The sequence below is a fragment of the Falco biarmicus genome, chromosome 6 (assembly GCF_023638135.1).
Source record: "Falco biarmicus isolate bFalBia1 chromosome 6, bFalBia1.pri, whole genome shotgun sequence".
NCBI classification, from domain to species: domain Eukaryota; kingdom Metazoa; phylum Chordata; class Aves; order Falconiformes; family Falconidae; genus Falco; species Falco biarmicus.
Genome location: NC_079293.1, coordinates 76963937 through 76991329, shown reverse-complemented (window position 1 = coordinate 76991329; position 27393 = coordinate 76963937). Strand labels below are relative to the sequence as shown.

The following is a 27393-nucleotide window of genomic DNA, read 5'->3' as shown; positions in this document are numbered from 1 at the left end:
TACTACCCATAGGCCTGGAAACTTGCTTTCTATATTTAATTGCAAACTTAAGCACTGCAGAAATTGAGAGGGCCACCACAGAAGGGCTAGTACTGTGCCCTACCATGTACTTTACCCTGCCTGGTGCTAAGAGGAGACAGTGGAAGAAACAGAAGCATAGAAGAACATTAACAAAAAAAAGCCATTTTATTGAAAATGAAATTAAAACTTCAAATTAATATTACAATCATGAGAAAATGCCAAAACAATTCAATTTACAGTTGCAACATACAATACAAATAGTCCCTTTGAAGTTGAAGTAAACTGATCCACAATCATCATCTGTGGCATAAAGCAGAGTGTGTTTGTACAATATGTGCATGAAAAGCAAGTCTCAGGTGACAGCACTTGAAAAAATAAAAAATTAAAGCTTGTATTTACACAAAATGCTACAAATATTTTGTTCCAGCGGAAATTCAAGACTGGTAAAGCATATTTAACAACAACAACAAAAAAAAATTGGAATGTCACTCATATTACCTAAAACAAAAGTTACTGTAAAAGTATGGGTTTGGCTGATATACTTAAAAGTACTGCATTAAAAAAAAAAAAGCAAAGAGTTATCTGTAAACATGGAAGTAAACAAACATCTAAAAAAGTTCTCAGAAAATGTTAAAATGAAATGCATTCTATTTAAAAACAAGAAGAAGTTCAGGGGTTCAGAGAATGGGGCTTCTTTGAGCTCATGGCTGATCCAGGTTTTAATTATTGCTTTTGCTCATGGCTTGTGGCCGCATGCAGCCCGGCGTGGGGCTGAGCTTTGCTTTGCTAAGTGTGAAAGTGCAAAATTTTCCCCACTCAAGATGGTACCTGTGGAAACCGATAAATCTTTGCTCAGGGGACTGCTGGCAAAAAAAGTTCAATGCTAAGAAAGACACAGCAGCTGGTCTTTTAAAAGAAACAATAAATGCCACACGAATGATGCTGTGGGTTAAACAAATTGCTTTACTCATCCATCCCGACCCACTGACCCCGATCTGGTTACCCTTAGGAAGAGGGAGAGGAGGATTTAATCCCTCCATTTGGCAAAAGGGACATTGTGCCTGTTGTGCTGGAAGTAAATCTGTGGTAGGGTAAGAGAGCTGGAAAGTCAAAAAAAGCCATTTTTAAACCTTTAAATCTATGACTGGTGCCAAAGTTTGCCGCTCACTGAAGGGAAGAGCTGCCGTACCTTTGAGAAAACTCCTTTCTGCTGATGCTAAGCACCTCGCAAAATGTCAAATAATCTGATATGATTTACTGCATAGTGCTGGTTGGGGTTTTTTTTTGGTCTGAAATCCTGATTCAAGAGTATTTCCAAGTGAACTCAAAAGCATTTTCCAAAAGCTTTGATGAGCATCTCTGCCTCAGCCTTGACACCTCCCTCTGTGACCAGCCTGATGTACCAGGAGAGATTTTCCAAAGGCACCAGGAGGGTTCAGGAGCATGGGAGTCTACTGAAAGTCAAGGGGCTGGTGCTCCTCCATCCATAGGTACTTAGAAAATCCTTTCCTTCCTATCTCAAGCAGGCAGGGCCAGACGCCTGCCTGTATGGCCAGGAAACTGAGGGTACGGGTTGGGCATGTGCACCTCGACCAGGCGGAGAAAATGTTTTCAACGTCTGTCCCTAACGGTCCAGCTGAAAAACCACGGTGACACAAACAGAGTCCTGTCAGTACTGAGCAAAACGTGTCTGGTCTGTGCTGGATTTATCCAGAAACAAAACCCAAGTGCTTGAATTTTACAACAAAGTCTTAAAAAAAAAGAAAAAAAGAAAAAAAAAAATCCCACCCCCAAAAAAACACCAACCTGGGTTGCTGCCTGCAGCCACTCTTAACAACATTTCAACACAAAAGCACCCTAAAAATTACTTAATATGCATACAGTAAACCTTAAAAAGCCCTTCTCAGCAATAACAAATAATGTACAAATATAGTACCTTTTATTAAATAGGAAACAGCTTGCACTGGCAGTACATCTTTTTCTCTTGCTTACTAAACAAAAAACAAAACTGAAATGTGTAACCAGACACTGGCTTTTTAAGTGCTGCTGAGACTAACAAACGTATTTTACAGTTACAAATAAATGGACAGTGGTATGCTTCAAGCTACCACAAACCAACAATAAATAGAATCAATTACAGCTTCCATCTTTGAAGGAAAACTAAGTATTAGAAGAAAAACAAAGTGTCTTACTTATACTTTAAGCATACTTGGTATACAACCTTTAAAAGGCAAAGACTTTATTAATTATTTTTTTTAAGAGCGCGTCGTCACGCAAATCAGAGGAATGTACCATGCTAACGTCAACTCGTTTAACAGCTTCGCTATTAACGAGTGGTGATGGTGTTGTCCGGCTCTGTATGGCTATGCCCAACCGATGATTTATTGCGATACTTTGGAGGTAGCCAAAGTACAGCCAAGGAGCGGTATGGTGGCCAACAGCCCCCCCGAGTAGGCTGCAGATGGCGACGGCTAAGGCAGGGCAAGGAGGGAGCACCGGCAAACGCCATCAGCATGTGCTGAACATCTCACTATAGCAGGCTTAGCATCACCTGCTTAGGGATAGTGTGGGGAGGGCGGTTCAGCTCCCACTGCATCCATCCGATGCCACGTTGCCTCCCTGTTTGCCATAGCAGCCCTGGGCTGGGCAAAACTTGGGCCCCTCCGCTGGATAGTTTGGTGGCAGACAGGTTGGTTAAGGGGTTTGGGTGCAATTTGCTCTCCCTGTATCATGCCTGAGAGCCCCAGGGTGGCTTTTAAGGTGACTTTTTACCTTCAGCGTTTGCAGAGGTGAATACTGTTGCCCTTGTGCTTGTCCCTCTAATACGGCAACAGCCACATCAGCTTCAAAGTCAACACAGCATCCTTACAGCTCTAGCATTTAATGCTAATGGGTGGGGATTCCCTACCAGGCAGTTTCTGTCTCGAGTTTTGAATCTTTTTCTTCCATCAAGTGGGCTGAAATTGCAAGGGGAGGGGAAAAAGTTTCACCTATTCTCCCTTAATCCCATTTCTGAGATATTTAACAGCTCATTATTTGTAAAAGAAGGGCTTTGAAATGGTTTTGTTTTTTCTTTGGGAAAAAAAAAAACCTTGTCGAAATTCAAATCACGCTGTCAAAACAGAACATTTTAAAATATGAATATTTTCAAATTTTGAAGTTCTAAGAAAAGTTCTGGGAGAAGAAGAAATTAGGGGAAGGGTGGAAAAATGTTTCATCCTTCCTACCATTTTTCCAGTGTCTCCACAACTACTGATTAAAAGGCAAGACTGTGTTGAAGGCAACCAGACAGCTAATAAAAATATTTTAAACACAATATTTCCTTCATAAGTTATATAAAAAGATCCTACATCCAAAATCATTTGATGTGGATGCATTTGGGTTGGGTTTGTCATTTTTAAGTCACATTGTAAACTGGTTCACACTGGAACTGGTTTTCAGAGCTGGGTAAAGGTTTGAGGTTTACACCATAGCAGAAATGTAATAAGTAAAAAAAAAAAAAACAAACCCCCAAACAAACCAAAACAAAACCCAAAAGACTTTTAGAGACCGAAGTCAATATATCATTACATTAAGAAACATTTAAAGGGTCCAAATGTCATTAAATAATTATAAATATTCTTTTAAACTTATACGATGATTCATGTTAGCAAACAACCTCAAATTTTACACATTTATAATTTAAAAAAAAATAAAAAAGAACATAGCCGAACAAAAATACTATGTATACCATTTTGGCTCTAGTAATATATATTGCCATTTTCATATTTTGCATAAGTAATAACATTTTGTTTTTTGTTTTTAAAGGTTGCTATTTTTTGGTTTTTGGCTAATCAAAGGCAAAATGAACAGATACAAAAGCAAAAAGGAAACCCCAGGGTTGTCTAGCCTAACTTGAAGACTTGTTCTCTTTAAGTACCCAAAAACAAACCAAAAAAGCAATGAACACAGAGAAATTCCAACCATTATCTGCAGCAAGGCTCGGACAGAGTTTTTTGGGACAGCTGTTTTAATCTGAATGTATCATGGCAAAATGGAAGCAACTTGATCTTTGCTTTCCTTTTTATGTGCACCAATACAAGCCAGTTGAATTGCACTACGGGTGTGAAGAGGGTCCCATACGTTGTATGATTGCAACTGTATCTGGAGTTCATGGTCAGGGTTTTTTTGTTTTAAAAATAAAAGGGAATGCAGCCTTTGCCTTGCATCACCATGTTTCTCCTGATAGCCGGGGAGTCCGTTCTCTCCTCATTGGCAATATACTCACTAGTTATCACAACACTCTAGATTAAAAAAAAAACAAACAAAAAAAACAAAAAAGGAAAAAAGGAAAAAAAAATTAGGGGGTGATTTGTGTGTGTGTGTGTGTGTGTGTGTGTGTGTGTAAAAAGTACATTTTAAATATAAAACAAAGCAAAATGGTTCCATGGAAAAAAAATAATTATGTTCTTTGATCCGCATAATCAGAAACATAGGTTGTGGTGTGTTGGTAACTCTTGTGTTATTTATGGCCATTATCATCCCATCTACACAGTTGCACATATTGGTAAAATGTATTAAAAAAAAACAAAAAAAAAACCCCAACAAAAAAAAAAAAAAAAAAAAAAAAAAAAAAAACAGAAAAACCAGGCACTTCGTAGTTACTTGACCGTTTGGTTTGGGTTTGTTTTTGTTTTTTTTTGGCTCGCGGAGGTCGGGCCAGCTACAGAAGAAATCTCAGTACGGCCTCCAAACGGACTCATCCATTCTGCCACTAGAATTCAAGACAGTTGGGGAGCTGCTGTGGCTGCCATCCGCCTCCACCCCGTCACTCTGGTTGGGCAAGTTAGGGTTTAACAGCGTGCTGCCGTTGGATGTGGTGGTGCACGGAGGAAGCATCCTGGAGGGGGAGCGGTCCCCTCCCGGCACCATGGGGAACTGGTATGATCCTGATGAAGTGCCATAGTAGAGATATGGAGTGCTGCTGGTCTGGAAAGGTCCACTTTGGTTTTGGGAAGAGCCAGGGTAGGGTGGTGGTAGGTAGGTGTGGTAGTGAGTGGTTGCGGACATACCCAGTGACATGCCTGAGGTGACTGGCGGTGTATAGGTAAAGGTGGCTGGATAGTGCATTCGTGGGTTGGAGAAGCGGCTCTCAGTGAGGGATGAAATGCTTGTGAACTGCCTGGGATCTGAAAATGGGCCCAGCTCTGAAGCACCTAAAAAATTATAACAAAAGACGGGGGAAAACAATTCTGTAAATACCATTTTTCGTATCAAGTGATGATAGAATTTTATTTTTCTAAGAACACCCACTTCTTTTGGCCCCCAAGAGAACAGCAGATCATATCAAATAATACATTGCAAGGAACAGAGTCATACACCTGTCTTCTACAAGTGCTGGGCCAAACTCATCCCTGGTCTAACTCCACCAATGCCAATGGAGGGACCGGCATTGCCGTCCTGAAGTGGTCGAGGGTCACAACAGGGGGTGTTGAAAAATAATCTCAAAAATCAAGAGACTGAAAAAGAGCCAAAAAGAAAAAGATGGATTTGGAGGTGATTTGCCTTCTGGTTTCTGAGCTTTGAGGGTTACGTATCTCTGGGTTTTTTGCCTTAGCCTCTCAAGAAACTCAGGTCTGGTTGCTGAGATTCCCACCTGGAAGCTGAGATTGCCACCTCAGCACACACCTTTGGGAGCTGGGGTTTCAAGAAAAGCAGAAATTACTGTGCAACTTGTAACAAAACTACAAGAGCTGGCAACACCAAGTTAGTTGCACCACTGACACCAGGGGAGTTACACCGGGGGTGACTAAGACCCACTTCTTTCCTTAAATCAATTTATTTAGGTGAGAATCTGCTCAGCTACTTCCTATAGCCGAAAAATATTACTTGTTGCATCCAAAGGATAGGGAAGGCCACTGAGCCGATAGCAAAGATGCAGATCTTACTTTTCACTGCAATTGATGGAAAATTACAAGCCCAACACTCTTTTTGCCATTGAAAAAAAAGTTGTTTTCATATGTAGACTGTGCAGTCTGGTTGAAAAAAAGACCACACAGTTTATGGCAACTGTGAACGTCTGGATGGTAACACTGTGGATTGGAGGCTAACGCGAAACAGGGATGGGTAAACTCATTTTGCCTAATTTCAAATCCCACATCAAACACCCAAAGTTTCGGAGCAGAACTGGAAAGCAAACATTAGTAGCTTGGTGATCTGCTTAGGAGACTGTGGGATGGACAGGAGCAGAAGAAAAAGATGGTGAAAGCTCGCGCTGAGAGCCAGAAATGCGGAAAACAAAAAGGGTGTGGGAAAAGGGAGGGGGGAAAGAGAAAAAGACTAATGCAGAAGTGCAGTGCAGGAGGAGGCAAATGCTTTGGCCACTCTGCAGTAGATACATATACACATACTTATAGAGAGCTGAAAAAAGTGGGGTAGAAATAAAGGGGAAAAATAATGAAATCAAATGGACTTTCCCTGTGCTTCCCAGCTGACATTTCTACAGCTTTACAGTCCTCTAGATCCAAGGGTTCACTCATCTCTGCCAATCTGCCAAATCTGATTTAACTGAAAGGAAAATACAGCATCTTCTAGATGTCAAACTGATGTGCTAAACACTGAAACGCTCTGTGTATCCTCAATATAAGATGAAGCCATGCCTGCCCTGGCAGAGAGGCTTTGGATCTGACCTGCTGCTTCTGGTGTGAAGAAGGCAGGTCCCTTCAGCCCTTCTGCCCTTGGCTCCCTACAGCACCCACCATGGGTTGCTACCATAAACCACAAACTCAACAGACCCTGCCACCTTATGTGGGACATACTGTGATTTAGATCACTGTTCTCTCCTGTTCTACCAGCTCATTTAACCCACGCCTTCAATGACCCCTAAAAGCAGCAGGGGGGCAAAGCTCAGGCACAGCTTGGGTTCAGGCTGGAGGACCTGGGCCACAGCCAGCCAAGCGTCCTGATCACGGAGCCTGAAACCTGGGGATTATAATCTGCCCGTCTCAAAAGATGTTTAGTGCAGAGCTTTAAATGGGCTATAAAAGCCCATTTTTAACTCTGATGACAATGTGATTACTATTATCTTTATCTGGAACTGAATCAGTGACCTACGGGTGAATGGGTCTGTCTCCATCATCAACCCCTCCAACCACAGCCCCATGGAATGTAATATAACTTGTACCTTTACAGCAAACACTCTACTACTTGATGCAACTTCTTTCGTTCCCAACTGCAAACAATAGCCAGAGGCTATACCACCCAGATTCAAAGCTGTAATTTTGGAACACTATCCTTTATATTGTGAACAGGTCTGATACGTATCTGGAAATATAAGGTTAGAACATAATTTCCCCAGCTGCTCAAAATACTGAGTTTCAATCTGCTACTGCTTATTCTCCTTTATTTTTTTTTCTTTTATTGTTGTTGCAACTCTCCCAACAAGAACAGAGTTGTTCTTAGTTTACCTTGATAGAAGCTAAACAGGAGATTTATAATCAAAGGTAGAATTGGTATGAGTGTAAGGGTGTAGAAGAACGTCAGCATTTTGATTTCTTTGCAACCAATACTTTTTTTTTTTAACTTAATAACAAACTATCCATACAGTTTTACACATTAAAAGGCAATCCCCCTTTCAGGGCTAGACCCAAATATTATCTGTATGGGTGCTGCCAAGAGATCATGCATGTGTTGAATGACTGGGAATGTGCACACCACACGTAGGAATTTCTAATGTGGGGCTACAGACCTCCTTACATACCCTAGTAAATCCACACTTGTTTGTTTTTACGGTTGCTTGTAAAGCGCAATCCTATTTACCTAAAGGCCAAATAACCATAACCCTTTCTTATCTCACGGATGGCTGTGTCTGCATGGCTCCTGCACACTCACTCCTCCAACCCCTGTTTTGTCCAAATGCCTTTTGCTGTCTCCATAACTCCCTGCACTAGGCTGCAATTTGTTCCCAGCCTCCTGTATCTCCATTGTGTAAAGCTATTTTTGGAGATCAGGAAGTTTTCTGTGATATTTGTTCTGAAGTGTCCTTTCTAAGTGAGTCTAGAAACTTCTTAAAAAATCACCTCTAAAACTCAGCCCCTTGCCAGCCTCACTGCTATGCAATCTCACTGACACATTTTCACCCACCTCCTCCTCCTCCTCCTCCTCCTCCTCCTCTTTCTGTGCGACCTCCTTGTCTTGAGGTTGATTTTGGTTCTAACCTGGAAACACCATATGCATATTCATGTATATGTATTTAGCTCTTTGCCAGAGTGGGAAGATAAATAGCTCTTCTGGGTATGGCACCCATCTTTGTATATCTAGTTGTGCACAAATAGTGATGTCGATCAGCAATATAGTAACATGACAGTGCAAGTAAATAATTTATTAATTCATCTCCCCAGCAGGATTAAAGATTTATGCTGATTTTAACTCCGTCAGAGCAAGAAAACAATTTGCATCTGTGAATTCCTGCTCTCGTGATAGCTTGTATAAAATGGGTGAAGCACAAATCCTCTGCCCTACATCGTGGCCGCAAGATTGTGAAACCACACTTCTACAAAAAGAAGAGACTTTTATTTTGTGCCACCAGAAAGAGAAGCACAGCAACAAGCACAGCAAGTGATCTTCTTTTCCTATACAGTCTGACCAGCTCACTGTGCTTGACAATATGGGGGGGCGGGGGGGGCAGGATATTTTTAAAAAAACTCTTTACATCTGAACGAGTCCGGGTTAAACTGTTTTTAAATCTTCCAAGCTGATTCCTCCCTAACCTAGCACTCAAGTTTTCTGAGAGCTACAGTTTAGAACAGAAAAGTGGTCATGTTAATATGCCAATATATATGCTAACATCCTAGATTCAAGAATACTGCTCCAGTGTGTTTCATATTTAGAATAAGAACAATTAAAATTCCATGTGGTTTCACTTATTTTGATGCAGAAGCCTCATTAAAAACCCTAGACTTGGGCATTTGCCAGTAGCCGACTAAAATGGTTTTTCATTCGCGCTTAAAAACCAATTTTACCTGTTGCAGCTTTGCAACTCTACTGTTTCCAGCTGAATGCGTACCATGGTCATTTCTCTTTTTCAGTTTACAGATGCTAGGTAATGCCAGTTAATGTTCATTTCTCAATTAATAAGGTGTGCTTGTGGTTTGCAGAAAATAAGGCAACAAATTTCTGCCAGGTTTACAGCACTTTGGCCAATCGCTTCCAATTATTAAAAATCATAATGTACCATGGATAGATTAACTCCTTGTGGGTATAGCAAGCTGACGTCTACTTTAAAGGGTTATAGGATAATTTTATAACTTACAAATATTGCGATTTGCTTTGTTATTTTACACTGTAAGTGCACCACCGAAAAAAAAAGGCCTTCTTGGCTTCTCACGTATTTCCAATAGAGAAACTTCTAGCACATCAAGTCAATGCATAATCATTGGATGCAAGAAAACAGAGGGGTGCTGTATTGAAGAGTCACTGAACAGTCTGTCTCAAGGAAATTTGGCTACATATAGTTAAATATATTTACCAGTAGCTAAATGATTTACTTGTGTTTTGGGGAACTTGAGTGTTAAGACATTTGCTGAAGTAGAGACTAGGTTTTGTGGGTTTTTGTTCAATAGTTTGATTCAGGCTGGGACATAGCACTAATTGATCTATTAAAACTGGTTTTTCCTTCCCTAACATCTACATCTATGCATTATATGTACAGCTTGGATTACTTACAGCTGATAGTATTGCCTCGTATGAAGTGTGCCGCGCACTTCCCACGATGAGACAATTTTCAGTCTCTTACAGCTTTGCCAAACTTTAAGCATTCTGGCTGAAATTGTCCATGCTGGGCGTCTGTCTCAGACTAAATTGTGATTTATGCATTTATTTGTTTTTAAAATTTCAGCTGAAACTCTTCTGCTGGGAAAAATATATTGTTTTACTAATCTTAAACTCTGAGGAGCCTTCCTTTGAAAAGCTGTACCAGTTCCATGCTTTGAAGTAAGGACTTGAACTTTGGAATAGGAGTGGCTTTTGTGTGAGAGCTGTTGCCATGAAAATCCAGCCAAATATGAACAAATCAGAAGCATTCTGACTAAAAATGGGCAGAAGAGTCTGTGCCCCTACAAAGACACTTGTCCAGAGACTGGAATGAAATCCAGGAGTCCCAAGTCCCAGCATTTTTTCTGCAAATACTGCTGGAACACGGGGACATCCCCACCCATCCCCGTGTCAGTACTGATCAAGAATTGGTTCATCGGTGGCTCCATTCGCAGGAATGGCAGAAGTCAAAGGAGCCCATGCGGATGTTTCTACGGTATCGCAAAGAAAAATTTAGGAAGGAGGGGTTACTTGGGTTTTGCTTTTTTTTTAGAAATCTGAGAAACTATAAACACAACTAGAGAGAAACAAAAGGAGATTATTAAGGTTACCATGTGAAGAGTGAGAAAGTTAGGCAATACCAGCATTCACGTTATTTCTCCACAGGCACTATGATACAGCATTCAACTACGGGAGAAGATGCTACTCCTTTTACACAAAACCTCCCTGCAGGCATCATGGAAGCTGACCTCCCCTGGAGTTGTATCAGAGTTGAGGAACAGAGGAGCCCGTTGTCTATATATACCCCAAATCCACTGCTGCAAGAAATCAGAAGGGGTGTAGTGAACAAGGCAAGGGAGACCCGATTGTTTCCTGAGCAAACTGGATTTTGTACGTCTTTCTGCCACATGGCTCCTACATGACTCAGTTGAAACCTCTCCAAATCACATTTTCATTTCTCTCATTTTCTGTGCCCAGCAAAGATGTTGGCTTCTGATTCGCATGTGTGCTAAATATTCACAGCTGCGGCTGAAGCCAACAGGATCATAGGTGTCCACAGAAGGCCAAAGACAGAAAAAAAATCCTGCTGTAGGTGACACAAAGAAGGTGCACTGAATTACACCAGACCTTAGAGTCAGTCTCAGTATTCTTTTTAACACGCGTTCTTTCTTTCTTGGGAATATTGCACTGCAACAAACTGTATACGAATGCTACGGCAGAAATATTAGAACAAAGGCCATCAAGAAATTAAGAATTGCTTCTTCAGAGCAGATTTTAATGCTCTGCAATAAGCAAGGCCTGAGGAAATGCAAAGAACAAGAAGAAAACAAAATATTGAAGAGCTGCTCATTAAGTTAGCACTGTCCATCTTGTGCACTGAATGAGACAGGAATCCCGTGGGAAAAATATCATGTGATCCTGTAATTAAAATCTGTAATAAAATGCATAAGCAGAATGAGGCTGATTTAAAGTTGCACAGGCAACGTAAATACTGAGATTTCCCAATTTCTGAGCACTTAGTTTTGCAATCTTCAGGATTCTTTGGGATGTGTTTGGATGGGTGGGGAGTGATTATTTGCTAGCTGCATCTCTGTTTTCTCCAAGCATCCCTCTGTATCAGGGGTAGAGTGTTATTTTGCTCTTCATTTTCCTGCTAGCAAGTGTTTACTGAATCACACACAGCATGATCCTTCTCCTGCCTCCTTCCAGGCCAGCCTTGACTCTCCAAAGGTGCTGTACCACCTTCCCTCTGGACGCCACTGCAGGATGGAGCCTGGGACTGCAGTTTCCAGGGATCCCAAACCCCTTCCTCCTGTACCTGTCCCTTGCTGTAGCTGTTAGGTCCCGATCCTGCAAACCTACACTGGCACTCAGCTCCGTGCCAGAGCTCAGGGACGCTCCTCCCACACATCCACCACTGAGCATGTGTCTACGTGCTGCAAGGGCCAGGGTCATGCAGTGCCACAAAAGCAACAGACAGGACTTCTCCCTCCCTGGTTCAATTTTGGGATGAGAGTGCGTCATTTGGATACTTGCAACCATTTATCATAAGAAATGCTATGTTTTCAAATGCCCTTTACCTCCCTTTAATTCAGAAAAAAAAATCAGGAAAAAAAATCCCAACCATTTTACATCTTTTTTTATTTCTTTTCCCTTTTTTTCCTCAGGTTACCCCAAGCAGGTCTGGCGAACAATAGCAGCAGAAAAGCTGTGAACTCCCCCTCCCCCCTCTTTCCTTCACCTCAATAAGGTGTTAACTTCAAGGCCTAGTTGGGACCATTTAAACAGCAACATTATTAAGCACAGCAGTCTCACAAAAGTCAGAGGGAGGAAGGAACATTTTAACCCCTTCAGAGCTTCATGCACAACAGGTGAGAACATAATTCTAGTGCATCTCTTCTCGGCATCCTTCAGAACCCCAGTTCACACGGTACACTGCATGCTTGTGCCTTCTGTTGTTTAGGTAACAGGGCTTTGGCACCTAAATACTATGGATTAATCTGCAGATAGTTGTATTCACTGAATTTATGGTGCAGCACCTAAGCCCTTTGCTGGGAGAAACACCCCATAAAAAACATAGTTAGCAGCGACCATTAAAGTACCACTCATGCAAATAATGGAGTGTTTCCCAAGCAGAGCTGTTACGTTGCTTAACGGTAAAATCGGGGTCTCTTTGCACTTCTCCAGCCTGGGCTACATCATTGCCTGCCCTGCTCTCTCAATAGGACTTTTCTGCTGGATGAACTGTGATTTTCTTTAGGCATCTAAGTCTTACTGGGTGACACTATGCATCTAAACACAGGTGGCTGCTGGCTGCACCTGAAGAGGTAGCTCATCTTAGGAACATCAATGGGTAGAAATTCCTCCCATGTGTGGAAAAAAGCAACAACACACCCCTCCTAGGTGGACTGTTGGGAGCAGAAATGGAGCTATGAAAGCATCAGTCATCACTATCTCATTTATAGATGTTGCTTCTTGTGAAGCTGCACTTATACAGGACTCATAAACCTTTCTAATGAGAACCACAGGAGGGGGACAAATGGTCACATTACAGAAATGTGTTCTTGGCTAAAAGTTGTGACCTTCCACCCGTGGATGCCCGTTGACCTGGTGTGATGGGGAGCCTCTGAAGTTCTTAGTCTTTGCTATCCCATCTCAGCGACTTCAGTCTGGAGCTGTCAAGGGTGATTCAGGTGGAAGGGAATTGGTGCTATATCAAAAGCCCCCTGCTTTTTTAAAGTCTCAGGCCATCTACGCACTGCATTGGAAGCAAAAAGTAAATAACATTTCCTGGAAATAAGTCTAGCAGCAATACAACACTGCACGGCACAAACGCACGTGCAGGCGCATCTCACTCTTGGTTCAGTTTTCCCCAGTTTTTCCTGCCTGAATTTTAGCCACTGCTGTTTTTCACCAGCCCCAGCCGAAATGCATCAGAAGGAACATTTGAGGCTTTTCTTGGATCGCAACCTCAACGGCGCTGCATACAGCAAGGGGGTGAAACCACAAGGCTGAGCACTGCAATGCATGCATGGCGGTGGTGAGCGTCAGTACAAGAATCCGGTATAAATCTAGTGAATGGGAAGATAATATACGTTGGGGCTAGCAGTCTACTTTATTACTTTTTTTTTTTTTTTTGGCAGAAAAATGTGCCTTAACTATCCAGTATAAATATTTGTTTCCAATGTTGTCATGAATTGTACTTTTCCACTGCATGCTAGCAACTCAGAAATACCATCTGATCCTCAAGCAGACACAAAGAAACTATGTTTTGCAGGGGTGGGGAGAAGGGGGGAAGCCCTTGGCATTGCTCTGTAATTTCACCCTTTAAACCCCTCTTTTTTCCTCCCCATCCAAGTTTTCCTTTCTAATCTCATTCAACTAATATGCGTCCCTCCTGAGGACAGAGGATTCCTTGCTGGTTCTTGATTAAGAGTTTTTAAGAAGCCGGGAAGGAAGATATTCTTTGAAACTGGATCTACTGTAGGATGGGAGCCAGCACACAGGACACCGTGTCTTTCAGAGAGGGCCACACACAGTGCCACTCCAGTCATATGACTTCTCTGTCACATCCTGAAGCCATTTCCAGCTCGTGTGCGAGTTTGTACTCCCATTTAGAAAAGGATGGGATATATTGGGAACACACATATGGAAACACTTTCAGGGAATCAGTTTCCATGAAATCCATAATAAGCCAAGTGGCTTCAGATGTGGCAGTGTGCCTCAGATTAGCCAAAAAAAAAAAAAAAAAAAAAAAGAAAAAAAAAAGAAAAAGAAGGGGGGGGGGGCAGAGAAAATAAGAGAAGGAAGGACAAACCTACTCTTTCAGCCTTTATTTCAGTTTCAAGGGGGGAAAAAAAAGAAAGACATTAAAAACCACAAATGACTTATGGCTACCAAAATAGGGAGCAAAAAAATGCAACTAATGAGAGCACTCCTCCCTCCCCCAAATAACGGCACTGCTATCAGTGCTGCCGCGGCTCCCGGAGAGCCCTGCCAGCACGTCGAGCGCGCGTGGGGCTGCCGGAGCTGTTGCCTTGTCTGCACCGGCACGCGTGGGTCGGGCAGGGCGCCCACCCTCTGATAACGTCTGCAGGCGATTAACAGCATTTCCAAAAAGTGCAGCTTGGTGATAAACTTGTTGGTTAAATAAATCTCCCGAGAAAGGCTGAATTTAGGAGGGGACATCCTCTGGATGTGGTTGACTGTACCCGGGTTGTATTAAAAGCAGGATTTATGGTGGGGATGATGTGTTGGGTGTGGGGCAGTGGTGTCAGGCAGGGGGGTGGGTATCATCTGCCTGGTGTGCTCTGGTGGCCAGGAGCCAAAGGTCACAGGTAACTCCCAGGTGCCCTCAGTGATGGGCACAGTGAGCAGGAGACAGAGAACACCTAGCGCAAGTTCAGCTGATCCCAAACGGCACAGCAAAGGGCCGGGGCCCACATCAGTCCTGGACATGAGGGAAGCGGCCACCTCATCCAAGCTAGCGTGGTGCTGGGATAATTTTTGCATGACTGAGGAAGTGGGAAGAAGATGGAGCAAGTGGCAGGAGTTCAAGCGGGAACCGATGAGATGCTACGTGCATCTCTGTGACAGCTAGCCACGTTTTTATCACGAGAAAATAACCAGGAATTTGGCTGCTAATTGGGGCCGTATACTACAAACCCTACTTTTCCTGACAAACAAATGACTCCACAAATAGTCCCTCTGTTTTCAATAGGGTTATTTGCGGTAGGAGGGACCACCCAACACGAGAGGATCAGGCCCTCCACTCCCTCTCTCTGCAGCTCACTTAAACTTTCCACAGCCAAATCCCAACACAAAAATCCCCACAAATGGCGAAGTTTTTTTTCTCGCTGCTGCTGGAAAAGCCCTGGACAAGAAGCTCTGTGGAAAGGTCTCGTGTGCTATTAATACGATGCTCTCCCTGACTTCCGCCTGCAAAATGGGGATTTGCAATTTGTTTCTCAGGCTGCCTCTCTCCACTTGAGCCCCAGCACAGCAAACTAACTGAAAACTTCTGCATCAAGGAGAAGGTCTCTTTTAAAGTTTTGCTTGGCTTTGCTTTCAAAGAGTTGTCTGTATATTTTAGAATATGTAGAATTTGCCTTTGATTTAAACCTCTCTCTTAACAATAGACAAGAGACGATTTCTCTACTGAGCAATTTAAACAAAAACAAACATATTTTGGTTACCCGGGCCTTGTTCACAAAATGCCTTTTTTTTTTTTTTTTTTTTTTTTCCTTTCCAGAGAAAAATCAAACCCTACAAATTCTTATGCTTCTGGCCAAAAAAAATTAAATTCACAAACGTAGATAGTCCAGTATTTTTTTCCCCTGAACAATATTGTACACAGAGGAAGAAAAAACACCTTCCAAGCCTCCAGACACCCACAAAACACACACCACCACCCCATCTAAACAATCAAAAACACACTTTTCCCCTCCAAAACAATTTCTCCTTTCAATGGACACTGTCAGCCTCAGTCCCTGTCCATGTCCAGGGCTATGGTGTTGGGGTTTTTTCTCCTCCCTGGTCCGAAGTCCTGTGTCCTCGCAGGCTAAACAGACACACCTCGACCTACGGGGAGGCAGCTGAAAGCAGCCGCTTGCGTTCGGACCAGGAGCTGTGCAGGAGCCCGCAAGAGCAGCCGCTTCAAAGGGGATGAGGGCACTTAGCCCACAGATTGCTTCTGAGTACTGGAGAAACAAGAAGGGAGATACCAGGGAGGCATTTCCATCTTAGGTTAAGGATTTTAGCAGCAGGCAATACAACACTGTTGGAGTGAAAACAGTGGAAAATAACTCACCCAGTGACGGTCAGAGCTCTTTCCCTTACAGTGAGAACACATTTCCCCCAAGTAACACAAACAGTGGTAACATCAGGCCAAGATAAAATTGTCAAACATGCCAGCATGACCCAAGATCCACCAGTCAAAGGAATTTCAGGAGGACTTAGGGTGCGAAGAAGCCCTACAGGAAGCTGAGTGGGGGAACACCGAGCTGACCCGCTGTGCCCGTCTCATGGAGCAGAGTGAGAGCAGCTGGGGGACGTCACAACCCACAGCATCGCAGGAGCAAAGTTGTGGCTCTCGACAAGCCACAGAGCAGGACTGGCCACCATGCAGTGTAGACTGTCCCAAGTCACCACAAGACAGAGAAAACTGCACGCAACCATCGGGCTGTTTTTGCTAGAGCTGCTGCTTTTACATCTAAGAGTCAAAAATACTGACCAGCGCAAAGACTACAGCGGCTTCAGTCTGTGTGTTTAGGCCCTCAGTGCCCATATAGATACCAAAATGCCATCAAATTCAGCAGGACACAGATAGCTAAACATAGTTGTATAAGCAGGGCTAGAGGCACTGCAACCCTTTTTATATTTGGCATCATGTCACTTCAACAATGTATGATTGTCAATCTCATTTAATAAAAGCAGTGTAAAGCCTTCCATTTTTTTATTTTTTTTTCATTCACTTCAGACCTACCCTGAGTTTCTTACTAATTTAAGGCAAACTACTGTAAGGTCAATTTCAACCCATTATACGCTTGTCCATACAGCATCTCCATTCATCTGCTGAGCTGAAGCTTAAACCAGGCCAACTTTGAACACCTCTAAATAAATGCTTCTTCTCCATAGTGTAAAGTCTGAATATGGTTTTTATCCTCCCAGGAAACTGTGATGAAAAAGAGAAACAGACTTTGGTCTGTAATAGCTCACATCATAAACATGCTTTAGGCTGTTTGCCGTATGGCAGCTTAGGCTATACCACTAGCAGCTCAAATCACTATTGATGGTCTAAACTTAAACCCCAAGTTACCACGTCCCAGATAAACCACAGTAACAGTCACTTGAATGGGCACAGCTCATGGTAAATGTCAGATACTACAATTCTGTAACAGAGGATTAAGTTAAGGCTCACCGCCTTGCGCTTGCCGTAGGCTGTAGAAATGCACACTCCTACCAAAGTCTAACTAAGCCCGTAGTTAAGCCAGGATATCCTGACTAGTCTCTGAATTTGCTTTATTTCAAAAGTGAGCTTGGATAACTTCTAACTGGGCTGGTAAAAAAGAAATGTGTCATGGAGATATAGCACAGGATAACTGCATATCGGCAAAAAAAGCATATGTTATTGAGAAGTTTAGAAAGCCCACTTATCCATTAAAGCTGTTAAAAAGAGAAATGTGAGGCATTGCTTTCTGGCTTTTGCTACTGATTTGTTTTGCGACTTTGGGCATATAATTTAATTTTCCTGGCTAAATTTTGCTTGCTATAAGAAGGATATTTTAATACTTCGTATTAGCCAAGTGACAAAGGTCAGTAGCATGGTTTGGAAAATACTATGAAATCCTTCATTGGAAGATGTTGTAAAGTTACAAAGCTTAAAGGGAAAACCACCAGACATTTTTTATAAGCTCTTCAACAGGTGAAGACACAGAAAATGTCGAAGTCAGACAGAATAAAGCGAACGTGGCTTAAAAGAAAACTTTCATATGCAATCCCAATATCTGAAATAACGAAGAGGAGTACAAAGTCAGCCTAAATTATCGCCCTCATTTGTCTTCATCTGCTTGAGGAAGCAACAGCTAGAATTGCTTTCAACTAAGCGCCCCTCCAGCGCATCTGCAGAGCAGACCAGTGAGAGCAGAAGCTGGCCCGGCTGAAGACCAGGCACCGTGCTCCAGCTCCACTGCGGCTGGAATGGTTTCCTCCACGGGCAAGCAGCCTGTCCTCAAAACAGCTCCAAACCAGTCTGGCCCACCTACGTGGGCCAGGCCAAACTAGGAACTGGTTGGGTTTGGACTACCCTTAAACCCAGCTTCCTATCTAATTTTGGAATCTAATACGATGGCTCCTAATTAGGCTCCAGCGATACTTAGATCCTCCCCCACGCTCCTTTTCACCCATTAAAAAAAACAACATGGGTTGGCTTTTAGCGGGAATCAAAATGAAAACAAAAACAAAAAATCCCTTTAGAGGGAGATATTTGAGAGAGGAAGAGGGAAGAAAGGGGGAAGAGAGATGCCTTTTTCCCATTGCCAGGATTCCTCTGTGGCTCCTCTGGCCATGCCAGCATCCACATCACAGTTCCCGGGGACTTCCTCTGAGGAGCTTCTGTGAGATGCCTCTTCCAATGAGCCATTTCATCTCAGGCTTATGTTGCAGAGATTTTGGGTCAGCAGCTCTCCTGGTGTTTTTGAGGCACTTGCTTCCCTTCCTAGTTGGTAAGACAGTCACTTTTGCAGAAGGTCTAATTTTCAGTTCTCAATCCCTAGCCCAGATCCCAGCCTTTGCAACCTGTGCCCCAGAGGCTATCCAAACGTTTATGCTCTTTCTCACACAGGTTTCTACTCTTCACCTTCCCACCGTCAATGCTGACAAACCCCACACAGCTCTAGCTCTGTTCGCCATGCTGCAGCGATGACTCCCACTTTATGCCCAGCAGTCTCATTCAGAATCCCAGGGATATTTTGAATGTGTTCATACAGCTCTCATCGCTTCTCAAACATGTATTCTTTTATAACATTAGCTTTGGCTTCCTTTGGTTTTATTTTCTAAAAATCTTTTAACTTTACTGAAATATCTGCTTCAACCTTAATCAAGTTTTTTTGGCTGGGATCTTTCCTTCTTTGGGACATGGTTTTGGTTTTGTTTTCGGTGGCAGCAATACACATGACTAGTTGGCTACACTTAACAGGAACGACCTGCAGACGTTTGATCCTATTTCCGCACAGGGGGCACAGATCCTATGATCTTATGAAGTCCCTGTCAGTTCTGTATGACTACAACACTACAGACCTATAGGAAACAGAAAAGTTGCTCCTCTGTTCCCACCTACCAAAGGGTAAGAAGATTCACAGAGCCCTATCAACAGCTACTAAATGGAATCATCCCGATATAAACCTCCAGTTTTGGAAACCCCCTACAGCTTGGGAATATATATATACTGGTCTTGCACTCCAGGGGAACTGAGCAAACACTTTTGGCCATGCTGAGAAGGTGATGGGTCCCAATGGACATTTGGTCTAACCTGGTGGGGCTAATATGCCCCACTCAGCTTTTCCAATGCTGATGCTGACAAACAGTGCTTGCCTCTTATTGCAGGCTGTAATGAGCAGCTTTGTGCTTTCTTTCCTGCTGCCCCTGAAGCCTGGGAGGAGGTGAAGAGCCACCAAGCTATTTCAATACCCTCCTTCAAACATCATTCTTGCACCTCCTTTTGAGCTACTACCACCTGGCTCTAGTGAGGATGCAGCCAGAGCTATCACCTCGCTGGCTCTCTTCATCTTTCCTCAGTTCCCTCTTGTATTCTGTTGTACAGCTTGTAACCAGTTGTACTGCATGTAAGAGTGCAAATTAATAGAGGACAGGGCTGACCTCTTCCCCCTCCCCCCTTCTTTAATTGTATAGTCCTTAGCACAATGGGATCGGACTTCCAGATGCTACTGCAGTACGAACAGTATTAGCAGCTGCTGCCTATCGCACGGTCAGCCATGATTCCAGCAAAGGCCCATTAGCTGTTCACAAATACAACCATGACTTTGATCACTGAACCACATCACCTGCAGCAGCCAAACTTGGGTGCTGCAGCTAAAGTCAAAACCTCATGTGAAATCTTAGAAAAGGGACTGGCAAGGGGACTGATCTCCAGTTCATGGAAATCTTTCTATCCCATGTTTAGCTTTCAACAAAACCCAGAACGTAGTTTCAGCACAGAATTAAATACAGCAAGCTGTGTTTTTACAGACATCTATCACCTAAAGATGATGTGCCTCAGAGACTCAGTCTTGTACCTGTGCTGCAATCCTGCTTTCCAAGCAAGCCCATTGCACAGCCTGATTTTATATAAACTAAAACAAGGGGGACATGCCTTTAGCTGACGGTTTCATAATATTCTGCCAGTCCTAGACAGTGCTTGTTTAATAGAAAAGGTCATAAAAAAGCACTGATGCCTATGGATCAGACAGTGACAGCCCAGTTAACCATTAAAAATACAGAATGGAAATGATGCATCTGGCATCACTAGAGCTTGTGTAGGGACATTTCATCTCAGCTAAATGAAAGAGGCTTTCTGGGTACCACTCCTAATCCAAGCATACCACCTTCCACTTCTCACTGCCAGAGAAATGTGATATTAAGAGGCAGAATGATAGAATGATACACGTGACATGCCCTACCCATCCATTTTGCTTTCAGAATCGATCCTTGGTTTAAATCCTCTGAGCTATTTTTCTCTGCTGGTGCTCTCCTTCTCTCAGCGTAGTTGCTCCTCTTTCTCACAAGAACCCAGGGCAGCTTTCTCCAGCTGCCTACACTCAGCACTTGTGTATTACAAAATAACATGTTAGGGCAAACATTCATGGCTAGCATAGGATGAAAGGTCAAGTGGGTGGTTAGAGAGACCTTTGGGAAAAATGATCGGGAAGCTTGGAGGTGACATAGCCCAGACAGGGCTGAAGACGCAGCACACCGACTCCTCTCCTCCTTTAAACCACAACCACCTTTAAAACACCACATACCCCCCCTGCATTTAGTGTCTGATACCTTTTTTGGCCAGAACTAAACTTCTTCACACAATGAGAGCGTTGCCTGGTCCAAGTAATTCCAAGAGTTTAACGCAGTTTCAACTCTCTTTGCAAATTTGCCCATGGAATAATTATGAACGTGGAGAGCAAATAGTCTGCTCTGTCTGGGTGACACGCTACCCAACAGGGCCACAGGCTGAGCTCTGATCTGCAGGCTTCTCTTCGTTTTTGACAGTTCAAATGCTAGCTAAACCTGGAGGAAAAAGCCCCCATGACTACAGCAGTGTTTCTTAAAATGAAAGGCTGAACACTGTATGGCAACTAGGGGAGAACATGTATCTTGTTGTCCTATTCCTGTATCACTATCTACAGTAGTGGATGAGGAATTAAATTCATTTTGTTAGAAAAAATGGGAGGGACTTTACAATTGGGCAAATATAAAAGCAGAAAAATTCCTAAAGGAATTGCAGAAGTCCAGAAAGTCAGTGAAAAATGCTTTCTTAGTGGGTTTTTTCAGGTGGGTTGGAAAGTAGAGTTTCACTAGTAGTTCAACCAAAAATAACTCCTTTTCACCGGATACCGTAGGAGTTTGGATGATTAGGGAAGGGAACTTCCACTATTTGATAGATCATACTGGAGCCACAGCAAAATTAAAAGACCAAAATACTTCTGCACAGTGCCTCTCCAGCCTCCTTGCAAGTCAAACCAGTTCTGCATCCCACAACTTCCAGTCCCCTGTGGCTTCTGCCATCTCCCCGAGACCCACCACAGCAACCTCCTTCCTTACCCACCTCCTTGTTGTATCTGTCACCGCCACAGGAACCTCAGAAATAAAAATCAGTGCTGCAATCTGGCAGACAAAGTTATAGCAAGTTCAAATAACTGGAAACTAAAGTTAGACAAATTCAGACTAGTAATAAGACACATATTTCCAAAGCGAGCTTAATTAGTGTCTGTAACCAAAGGTTGTGGTGGATCTTGCTTCCCTGGAAATTTTTAAATGAAGACAAAGTGAGTTTTTGTGTTGGTTTTTGGTGGGTTTTTTTTCCCTCGAAGGCTATCCTCAAGTTCAAATGAGACATAACTTGGGGTAATCTTACAGCTGGGTCAAAGCAGATGATCACATGAGCTTCACTGTATTAATAAGCTATGAATCTACCTATGAATTTGTGTATCTGTGGAAAGCTGCTTATATGAAATTATTCTTCCCTAAGCCTTATAGATGAAACTCCACCATTACTAAAAATGCTTGGACTCCACAAAATCTCCTTGGACACCGAAGCAGCATTGAGCGCAGCATGGGTGCAGGGTCAGGTTCCCCCCCAGGGGACCCTGCACCGCCCACACACTGCTCTTGCGGACATGGGGAACCTGTCTCAAGTTCAGGAAGGCACCTCCAGCTTTGATCCCTTCCCTCACTCTTTTGAGTCAGTCTGAAAGCAAATATTAAGAGATTTCCAGATTAGTGTCCCCAAATACCCTCCCTTTATGCATATGAAATAGTTGCGTCTTTCTTAATAACATCCTTTATGAGCTAGATGAAGGTGCGCACCTTCACTTTATCTCATTCATCTTCCTCTCCTTCGCTGCCTATGTTTTTTTCTTTTGTACAACCACAGAAAGCCTGAACTTCTTGCACAGCTCTTACTTTCTCTTTTGGTCACCAGTATCAGCAATATCAATGCTTTTTTAAATCTGACAGCCAAGCTGGCATGACACCAGATCCTCTTCTGCTAAAACATCCATCAAGAGGGGAAAAGATTTGGACACTTGTAAAATGGGACCAAACAGCCATTACTAAACCACTTCAGAAAGGTGTTGTGAAGCTCTGCTAGGCTCTAACACTCCCTTCCTGACCAAATTCAGCATGGTCAAATTCTGCATGGCCAGAAATGCAAGGAAATTCCACCGTAAGTCAAGGCAGCTCCAGCTATTTCTACTAGCAGCAGTTTTTGCTTCTTGAATTGTGTTTTTTAGTGTAAGATTTGCAGAACTGGGACTTTAAAACTGTACAGCTCCTGGAGGGCATAAGATACTTTTCTACCTATCTTGGACCAAACACAGGCACAGTCTAAGAAGGATCAAAGTCTCCCGCATTTTACGGGACCATTTAGTAAATTCAGCTTGTGCAATTATTCAAACCAAATTCGGTGCAACAGACACTCAAGAGCCACAGAGACTTAAGGGCACAAGTGATCCTAATCACCCTGTATGTACCAGAGAGCTTCACGTATGGAGTTAGATTCTCTCTTCGTATCAAGACACACGTAGTCCTACATCAGCAACCACCACTGGCTCCATCCTAGGTAGAATATCAACAGTGATTCCACCAAGGGAATCAAGAAATCATCATACACCTTTATACAGGGATGAAACAAAGAGCTTGCACCCACAGCCTTCCTGTTAGGAGCTTATTGACTTTATTGGGAGCACACATCTAGGTAATGACTCAGGATCTGGCCCTTTGAAAGTATGGAATCAAGCACCCGGTTGCCCCATTAACAATTAGCATTCTGTTTACAAAACCCAGCAGAGTCAGTAAGAATAATCATTACAAAACATGCTCAGACTGTGATTCCGGTTTAAGTTAATATAATTTTAATGAGTTCTTCAGAAAAGGCCTGGCACTTATGGAAAATTTCCTTAATTAATATCAGACCCTAAATTAGTAATAAAAAAAAGCCCTGAATATCATTTGGTCTCAAGCTGGAACTAAAGTATGTTTTGGCATCATTACTAACTGTTAGCAGCAAGCTCTGGAAACAGATGCAAATCTTGATATGTGTCCTAAATATAAAACACATTGCAAAAAAAAAAAAAGCTCAGATAAAAATATATCTATACATCCACATATATTTGAGTGTGCTATTTCCTGCCTGTATCAGCAACAAATTTATTCCATTTAAAAACATTCCACTTGTTTCTTTTCCGTATTTTTTAAATCCTTTATTTCAGGAATAAAACTCTTTCACTCTGCCTTCATTTTTCCTGTTTATTTCCTCTCTCAACAGCCGTTTTAAGTAAACAAAAAGGGCTTAAAGAAACGCATTATAATATTCAAACATCTGAAAATCAGCCCACTTGTTTTACCACCTAAATACGGGTATAGGTGCCTAATTTGAGGCCACCCACGCTAGAAAAATTTGGCCTTAGTCCTTGAGGTAAGGATCATGCAACGCATCTTCTGGACAGTTACTCCAATGAGAGATTCTGCCCAGCAGAGAGGCTGCCACTGAAACCCCACAGATGAGTGCCAAGGTGCTGAGATTCCCAGGTGACACCAAGTGGGCAGGAGACTAAAAATGGAAAACCTGCGGTAAACAAAATAAATAGAACCACTGAAAAATAATGAAAAAGAGGGGGAAAAAAACCCAAAAAAACTGAGTTACAAGTTTAAGGAGGGTAGCAAAATGAGTGGGTTGTTTCTGAACACCCAAGCTCCCCCAAGTTCTTTACTTTGCCTTAACTCAGTGTCACCTCGTAGGGAAAGCATTGAAAATTAGCTAGGAGAAATGGAGACAGAGACATCCTTGAGTCTCTCTGCTTCCACTTTAAAAAAAAAAAAAAAAAAAGACAGAGTGAAAATTGTTATAGTCACCAAGAAAAACATCACAGCATAGCAAGCGCACCAGAAACAGAGCTGGTTTCTTGGGTTTGCCAAAAGCCTGAGACAATATTGCTGAAGCCTGAACTGCTCATTCATTTCAGGAGCTGCTACCACCATGGCCATTGCTGGTGATAGCCATGGTATTAACTGTTTCCCTATTTCTCAGAGCTCATAAAGAGGAAAAGAACTGTATTTTGGAGGCAGCACTAATGCCTAATCTTATTAAGGGTCCCATCCTGAAATGTGTTTATTACCCACAATATTTAATGAAGTTAGTAGGAATTGAGAGGTGCAAGAATAGCTACTTCACGTGATGGCAGTTTTTACTTAGGGGCTGTAAAGTTTTCTGAGCTCCTTAGAAGAAAATAAACAACTTTTCTTTCTTAAAGTTAGTATTTTTCAAAGACTGAATCCCCCTCAAAAGGGAAAAATCTTATTATAAAGATTATGTGTGTCTGTGACATTAAGCAAAATCCAAGGTAATTCACATTCAGGGTTTGAAAACCAAGATGACAACCAGTGCAGGACCTCAAGAAAAAACAGCCCATCACTGTGAGCAGCTTTCTCATTAACATACAAACACTAAATCCAGAGGTTCAGCTGGAGCTGCTTCCATTATATGTGGGGAGGTTTATTTTAAGATCTGTAGGCTTAAAAGAATGAACCTTAGATTGTGTAAAGGAACAGCATTGTCACTGATTAGGGCATGGCTGGCATTTGCAGGGTTGCATTTACACTTGCCAGCCCCCAGTGACCTGGGAGAACAGGAACGTTTTTTAAATTCAACATCTGGTGAAGGTTCAGGATGGTCCAAAATGCTGCAGTGATATCTACAGACAAATTAATGGGAAAGCCTGGCTACACTCAAACTAGCAAACAGCCCCAGAGTCAGGGCCCGTTTTCTGGTTTTAAATCCAGCCAGGATGGTGTGGCCACAGCTGTAATATTAAATCCTTTTAGCCTCCACAATGGAGTGGCTGCCTCCAAGCTGCCCATAGGAATATGTTCGGGACTCTGCTCCTTTCCAAACCACAGCTGGGACCTGTTTGTGACTGTGCTGGCCAACCCCACTCAAAACCAACCTCGCTGACAATTTAACAGTACTGTTATTTAAAAGCCCAGACCCTATCGCTCTGTAATTTATTGGTAAAGATACTACTTTCTGGCCATTTTAGTTCAGATGGATGGGTCTGCAACCTTCTTCTGTTTAAAGGCTGAGCCCAGTATGTTCGTCGTCTATCTTAGTGTGTCCCTCATCTGTCTCAGCATGTCGCTATTCAATGACAAAGTAACTACAAAGACAGAAAAATCCACCCTACACACTGCAGGGACCCCAGCGTGTGGGACAAGTGTTTGGGCATGGCGGCATGAGGCCAGAATCCCCAGGTGACAACTATCTGCAAAGAGTGCAAGCCCAGGGCTGGAAAAGGTAGGTTTAGTGATTTGTCCTGTTATTTAGATTCAGTTTTAATTTTCTCCTTTGTCATGTAGGCATTTGTCAAACACAGTTGTGTAGGACAGGCTCTTCCACAGCCAGCACTGAACATGTTCATGTTACACTTGCAGGACAGGTCCTCCAGCATCTTAAGACCTTGACCCTGCAAGTCTGTCTCAAAGGTGAAGCAAAAAGCAAGAGACTAGCACTTAGGCAGAAGGGTGAGGAGGTGTAAGAAAAGTGCAGGGGAAGAAGTCTCCCCACCTCCCATCTCAGTATTTTCAACAAAATTAAATTCAAGCTTAAACCCTGCAATCACAGAGCAAGCAGAGGTCAGGGTGAGGCAGATCATGGCAGGGTTAAGCCAGGACTGAAGCGTAACAAGGCTGTGATACAGATATGTTTATGGGGCAGTTAAATCGTCTCTTAAATCACCCCACCAAAGGCAGACTATCAGATCAGGCATGCTTGTACCTGAACTGTTCACCTAGGCTCGCTTTAGAGCCCCCGGAGAAAAACAGGCTCTTCCAAGGCACTGCCAGGGACCAGTATGGCTCATCTGCAGACTGGTCAAGTCCTGCAAATGCTAGTTTGTCCCCACTGACTCAAAAGGGAGCTGGGGGTGACTGTCACGGTTACGGATGTCTACCCTGGGGACATCTAATACCCATTCCTCCTTCACCTGCTGCGGAGCAGCTCTCTTGTGACTGCAGGAACAACTTGACCTGTACTCCCTGCTCCAAACCGTGCATGTGCTGAGGACTTGCTGGATCAGTCCCAAAGATTTATGTAAAATGGCTGTGATGTGTATTTATATGAATCATATACATTAATTACATAATAGACACTCATGCTCCCCGTCCCACATGCACTTTGGTTATGCATAGAGCACAAAGGCTGAGTGCATTCACTATGAATCATGCAATAAGACTATGTCCCTCAGGCAAAACTCTCTCTAAAATGACCATGTTCATATATTCCCATGGTTTCCACTACAATATTATTTAATTAAGAATATTAATCTGCTAGGCCACCAACTTTCACTGTCTTCTGGGGAAGTCTGAGCAGACAGATATTTTAATAAAATATGGGGAATCCTGCTCTCTTAGTGACTGAGTTGGTGCAATAAGGTAAGTCAATTGCATGGCCTCGTGGGCTTGTTTTTTATTTCTTCTTGATACGAACATGAGACACACACCAGAAAGATCACTGGTTCAAAAGTTGCATGAGTGATGCCAGATAGTCTTTTTTTGCTTTGCTTTTCAGCTACTGATGTTGAATACTGCCCTAATACATGCGGCATGTCATTAATTAGTTGTATGACACTGCAAAACCAGCAAAATCCCCATTTGCAGAATAAAAGATGAATACTTGAAGTTCGACAGCTCTGGGTGCTCATTTGCACGTGCCTGCAGCATGCATGCAAACATTTCAGTTGTGCAAAAGAAATCAGTCTAGACGCTGACACGACCAGTTCAGCTACATTGCAGCTGCCCGCCAGAGTCACTCCGCAGGGT

At 42.8% G+C, this 27393-nt stretch overlaps 1 protein-coding gene across 4 annotated transcripts in view; it reads right to left on the bottom strand.

The window, feature by feature from the left end:
• Positions 1-27393, bottom strand: part of RUNX2 (RUNX family transcription factor 2) — a 159009-nt gene that overhangs the window by 65685 nt on the left and 65931 nt on the right. For 2 of the 4 annotated variants that reach the window (XM_056343016.1, XM_056343017.1), the window contains one exon: positions 168-5216. The exons of the other annotated variants lie outside the window; for them this stretch is intronic. In XM_056343016.1, coding sequence (XP_056198991.1) covers positions 4738-5216 — 479 coding nt within the window. In that variant the 3' untranslated portion in view covers positions 168-4737. Of the gene's footprint in view, positions 1-167; positions 5217-27393 lie in introns of those variants that run through there. 4 annotated transcript variants of the gene reach the window in all.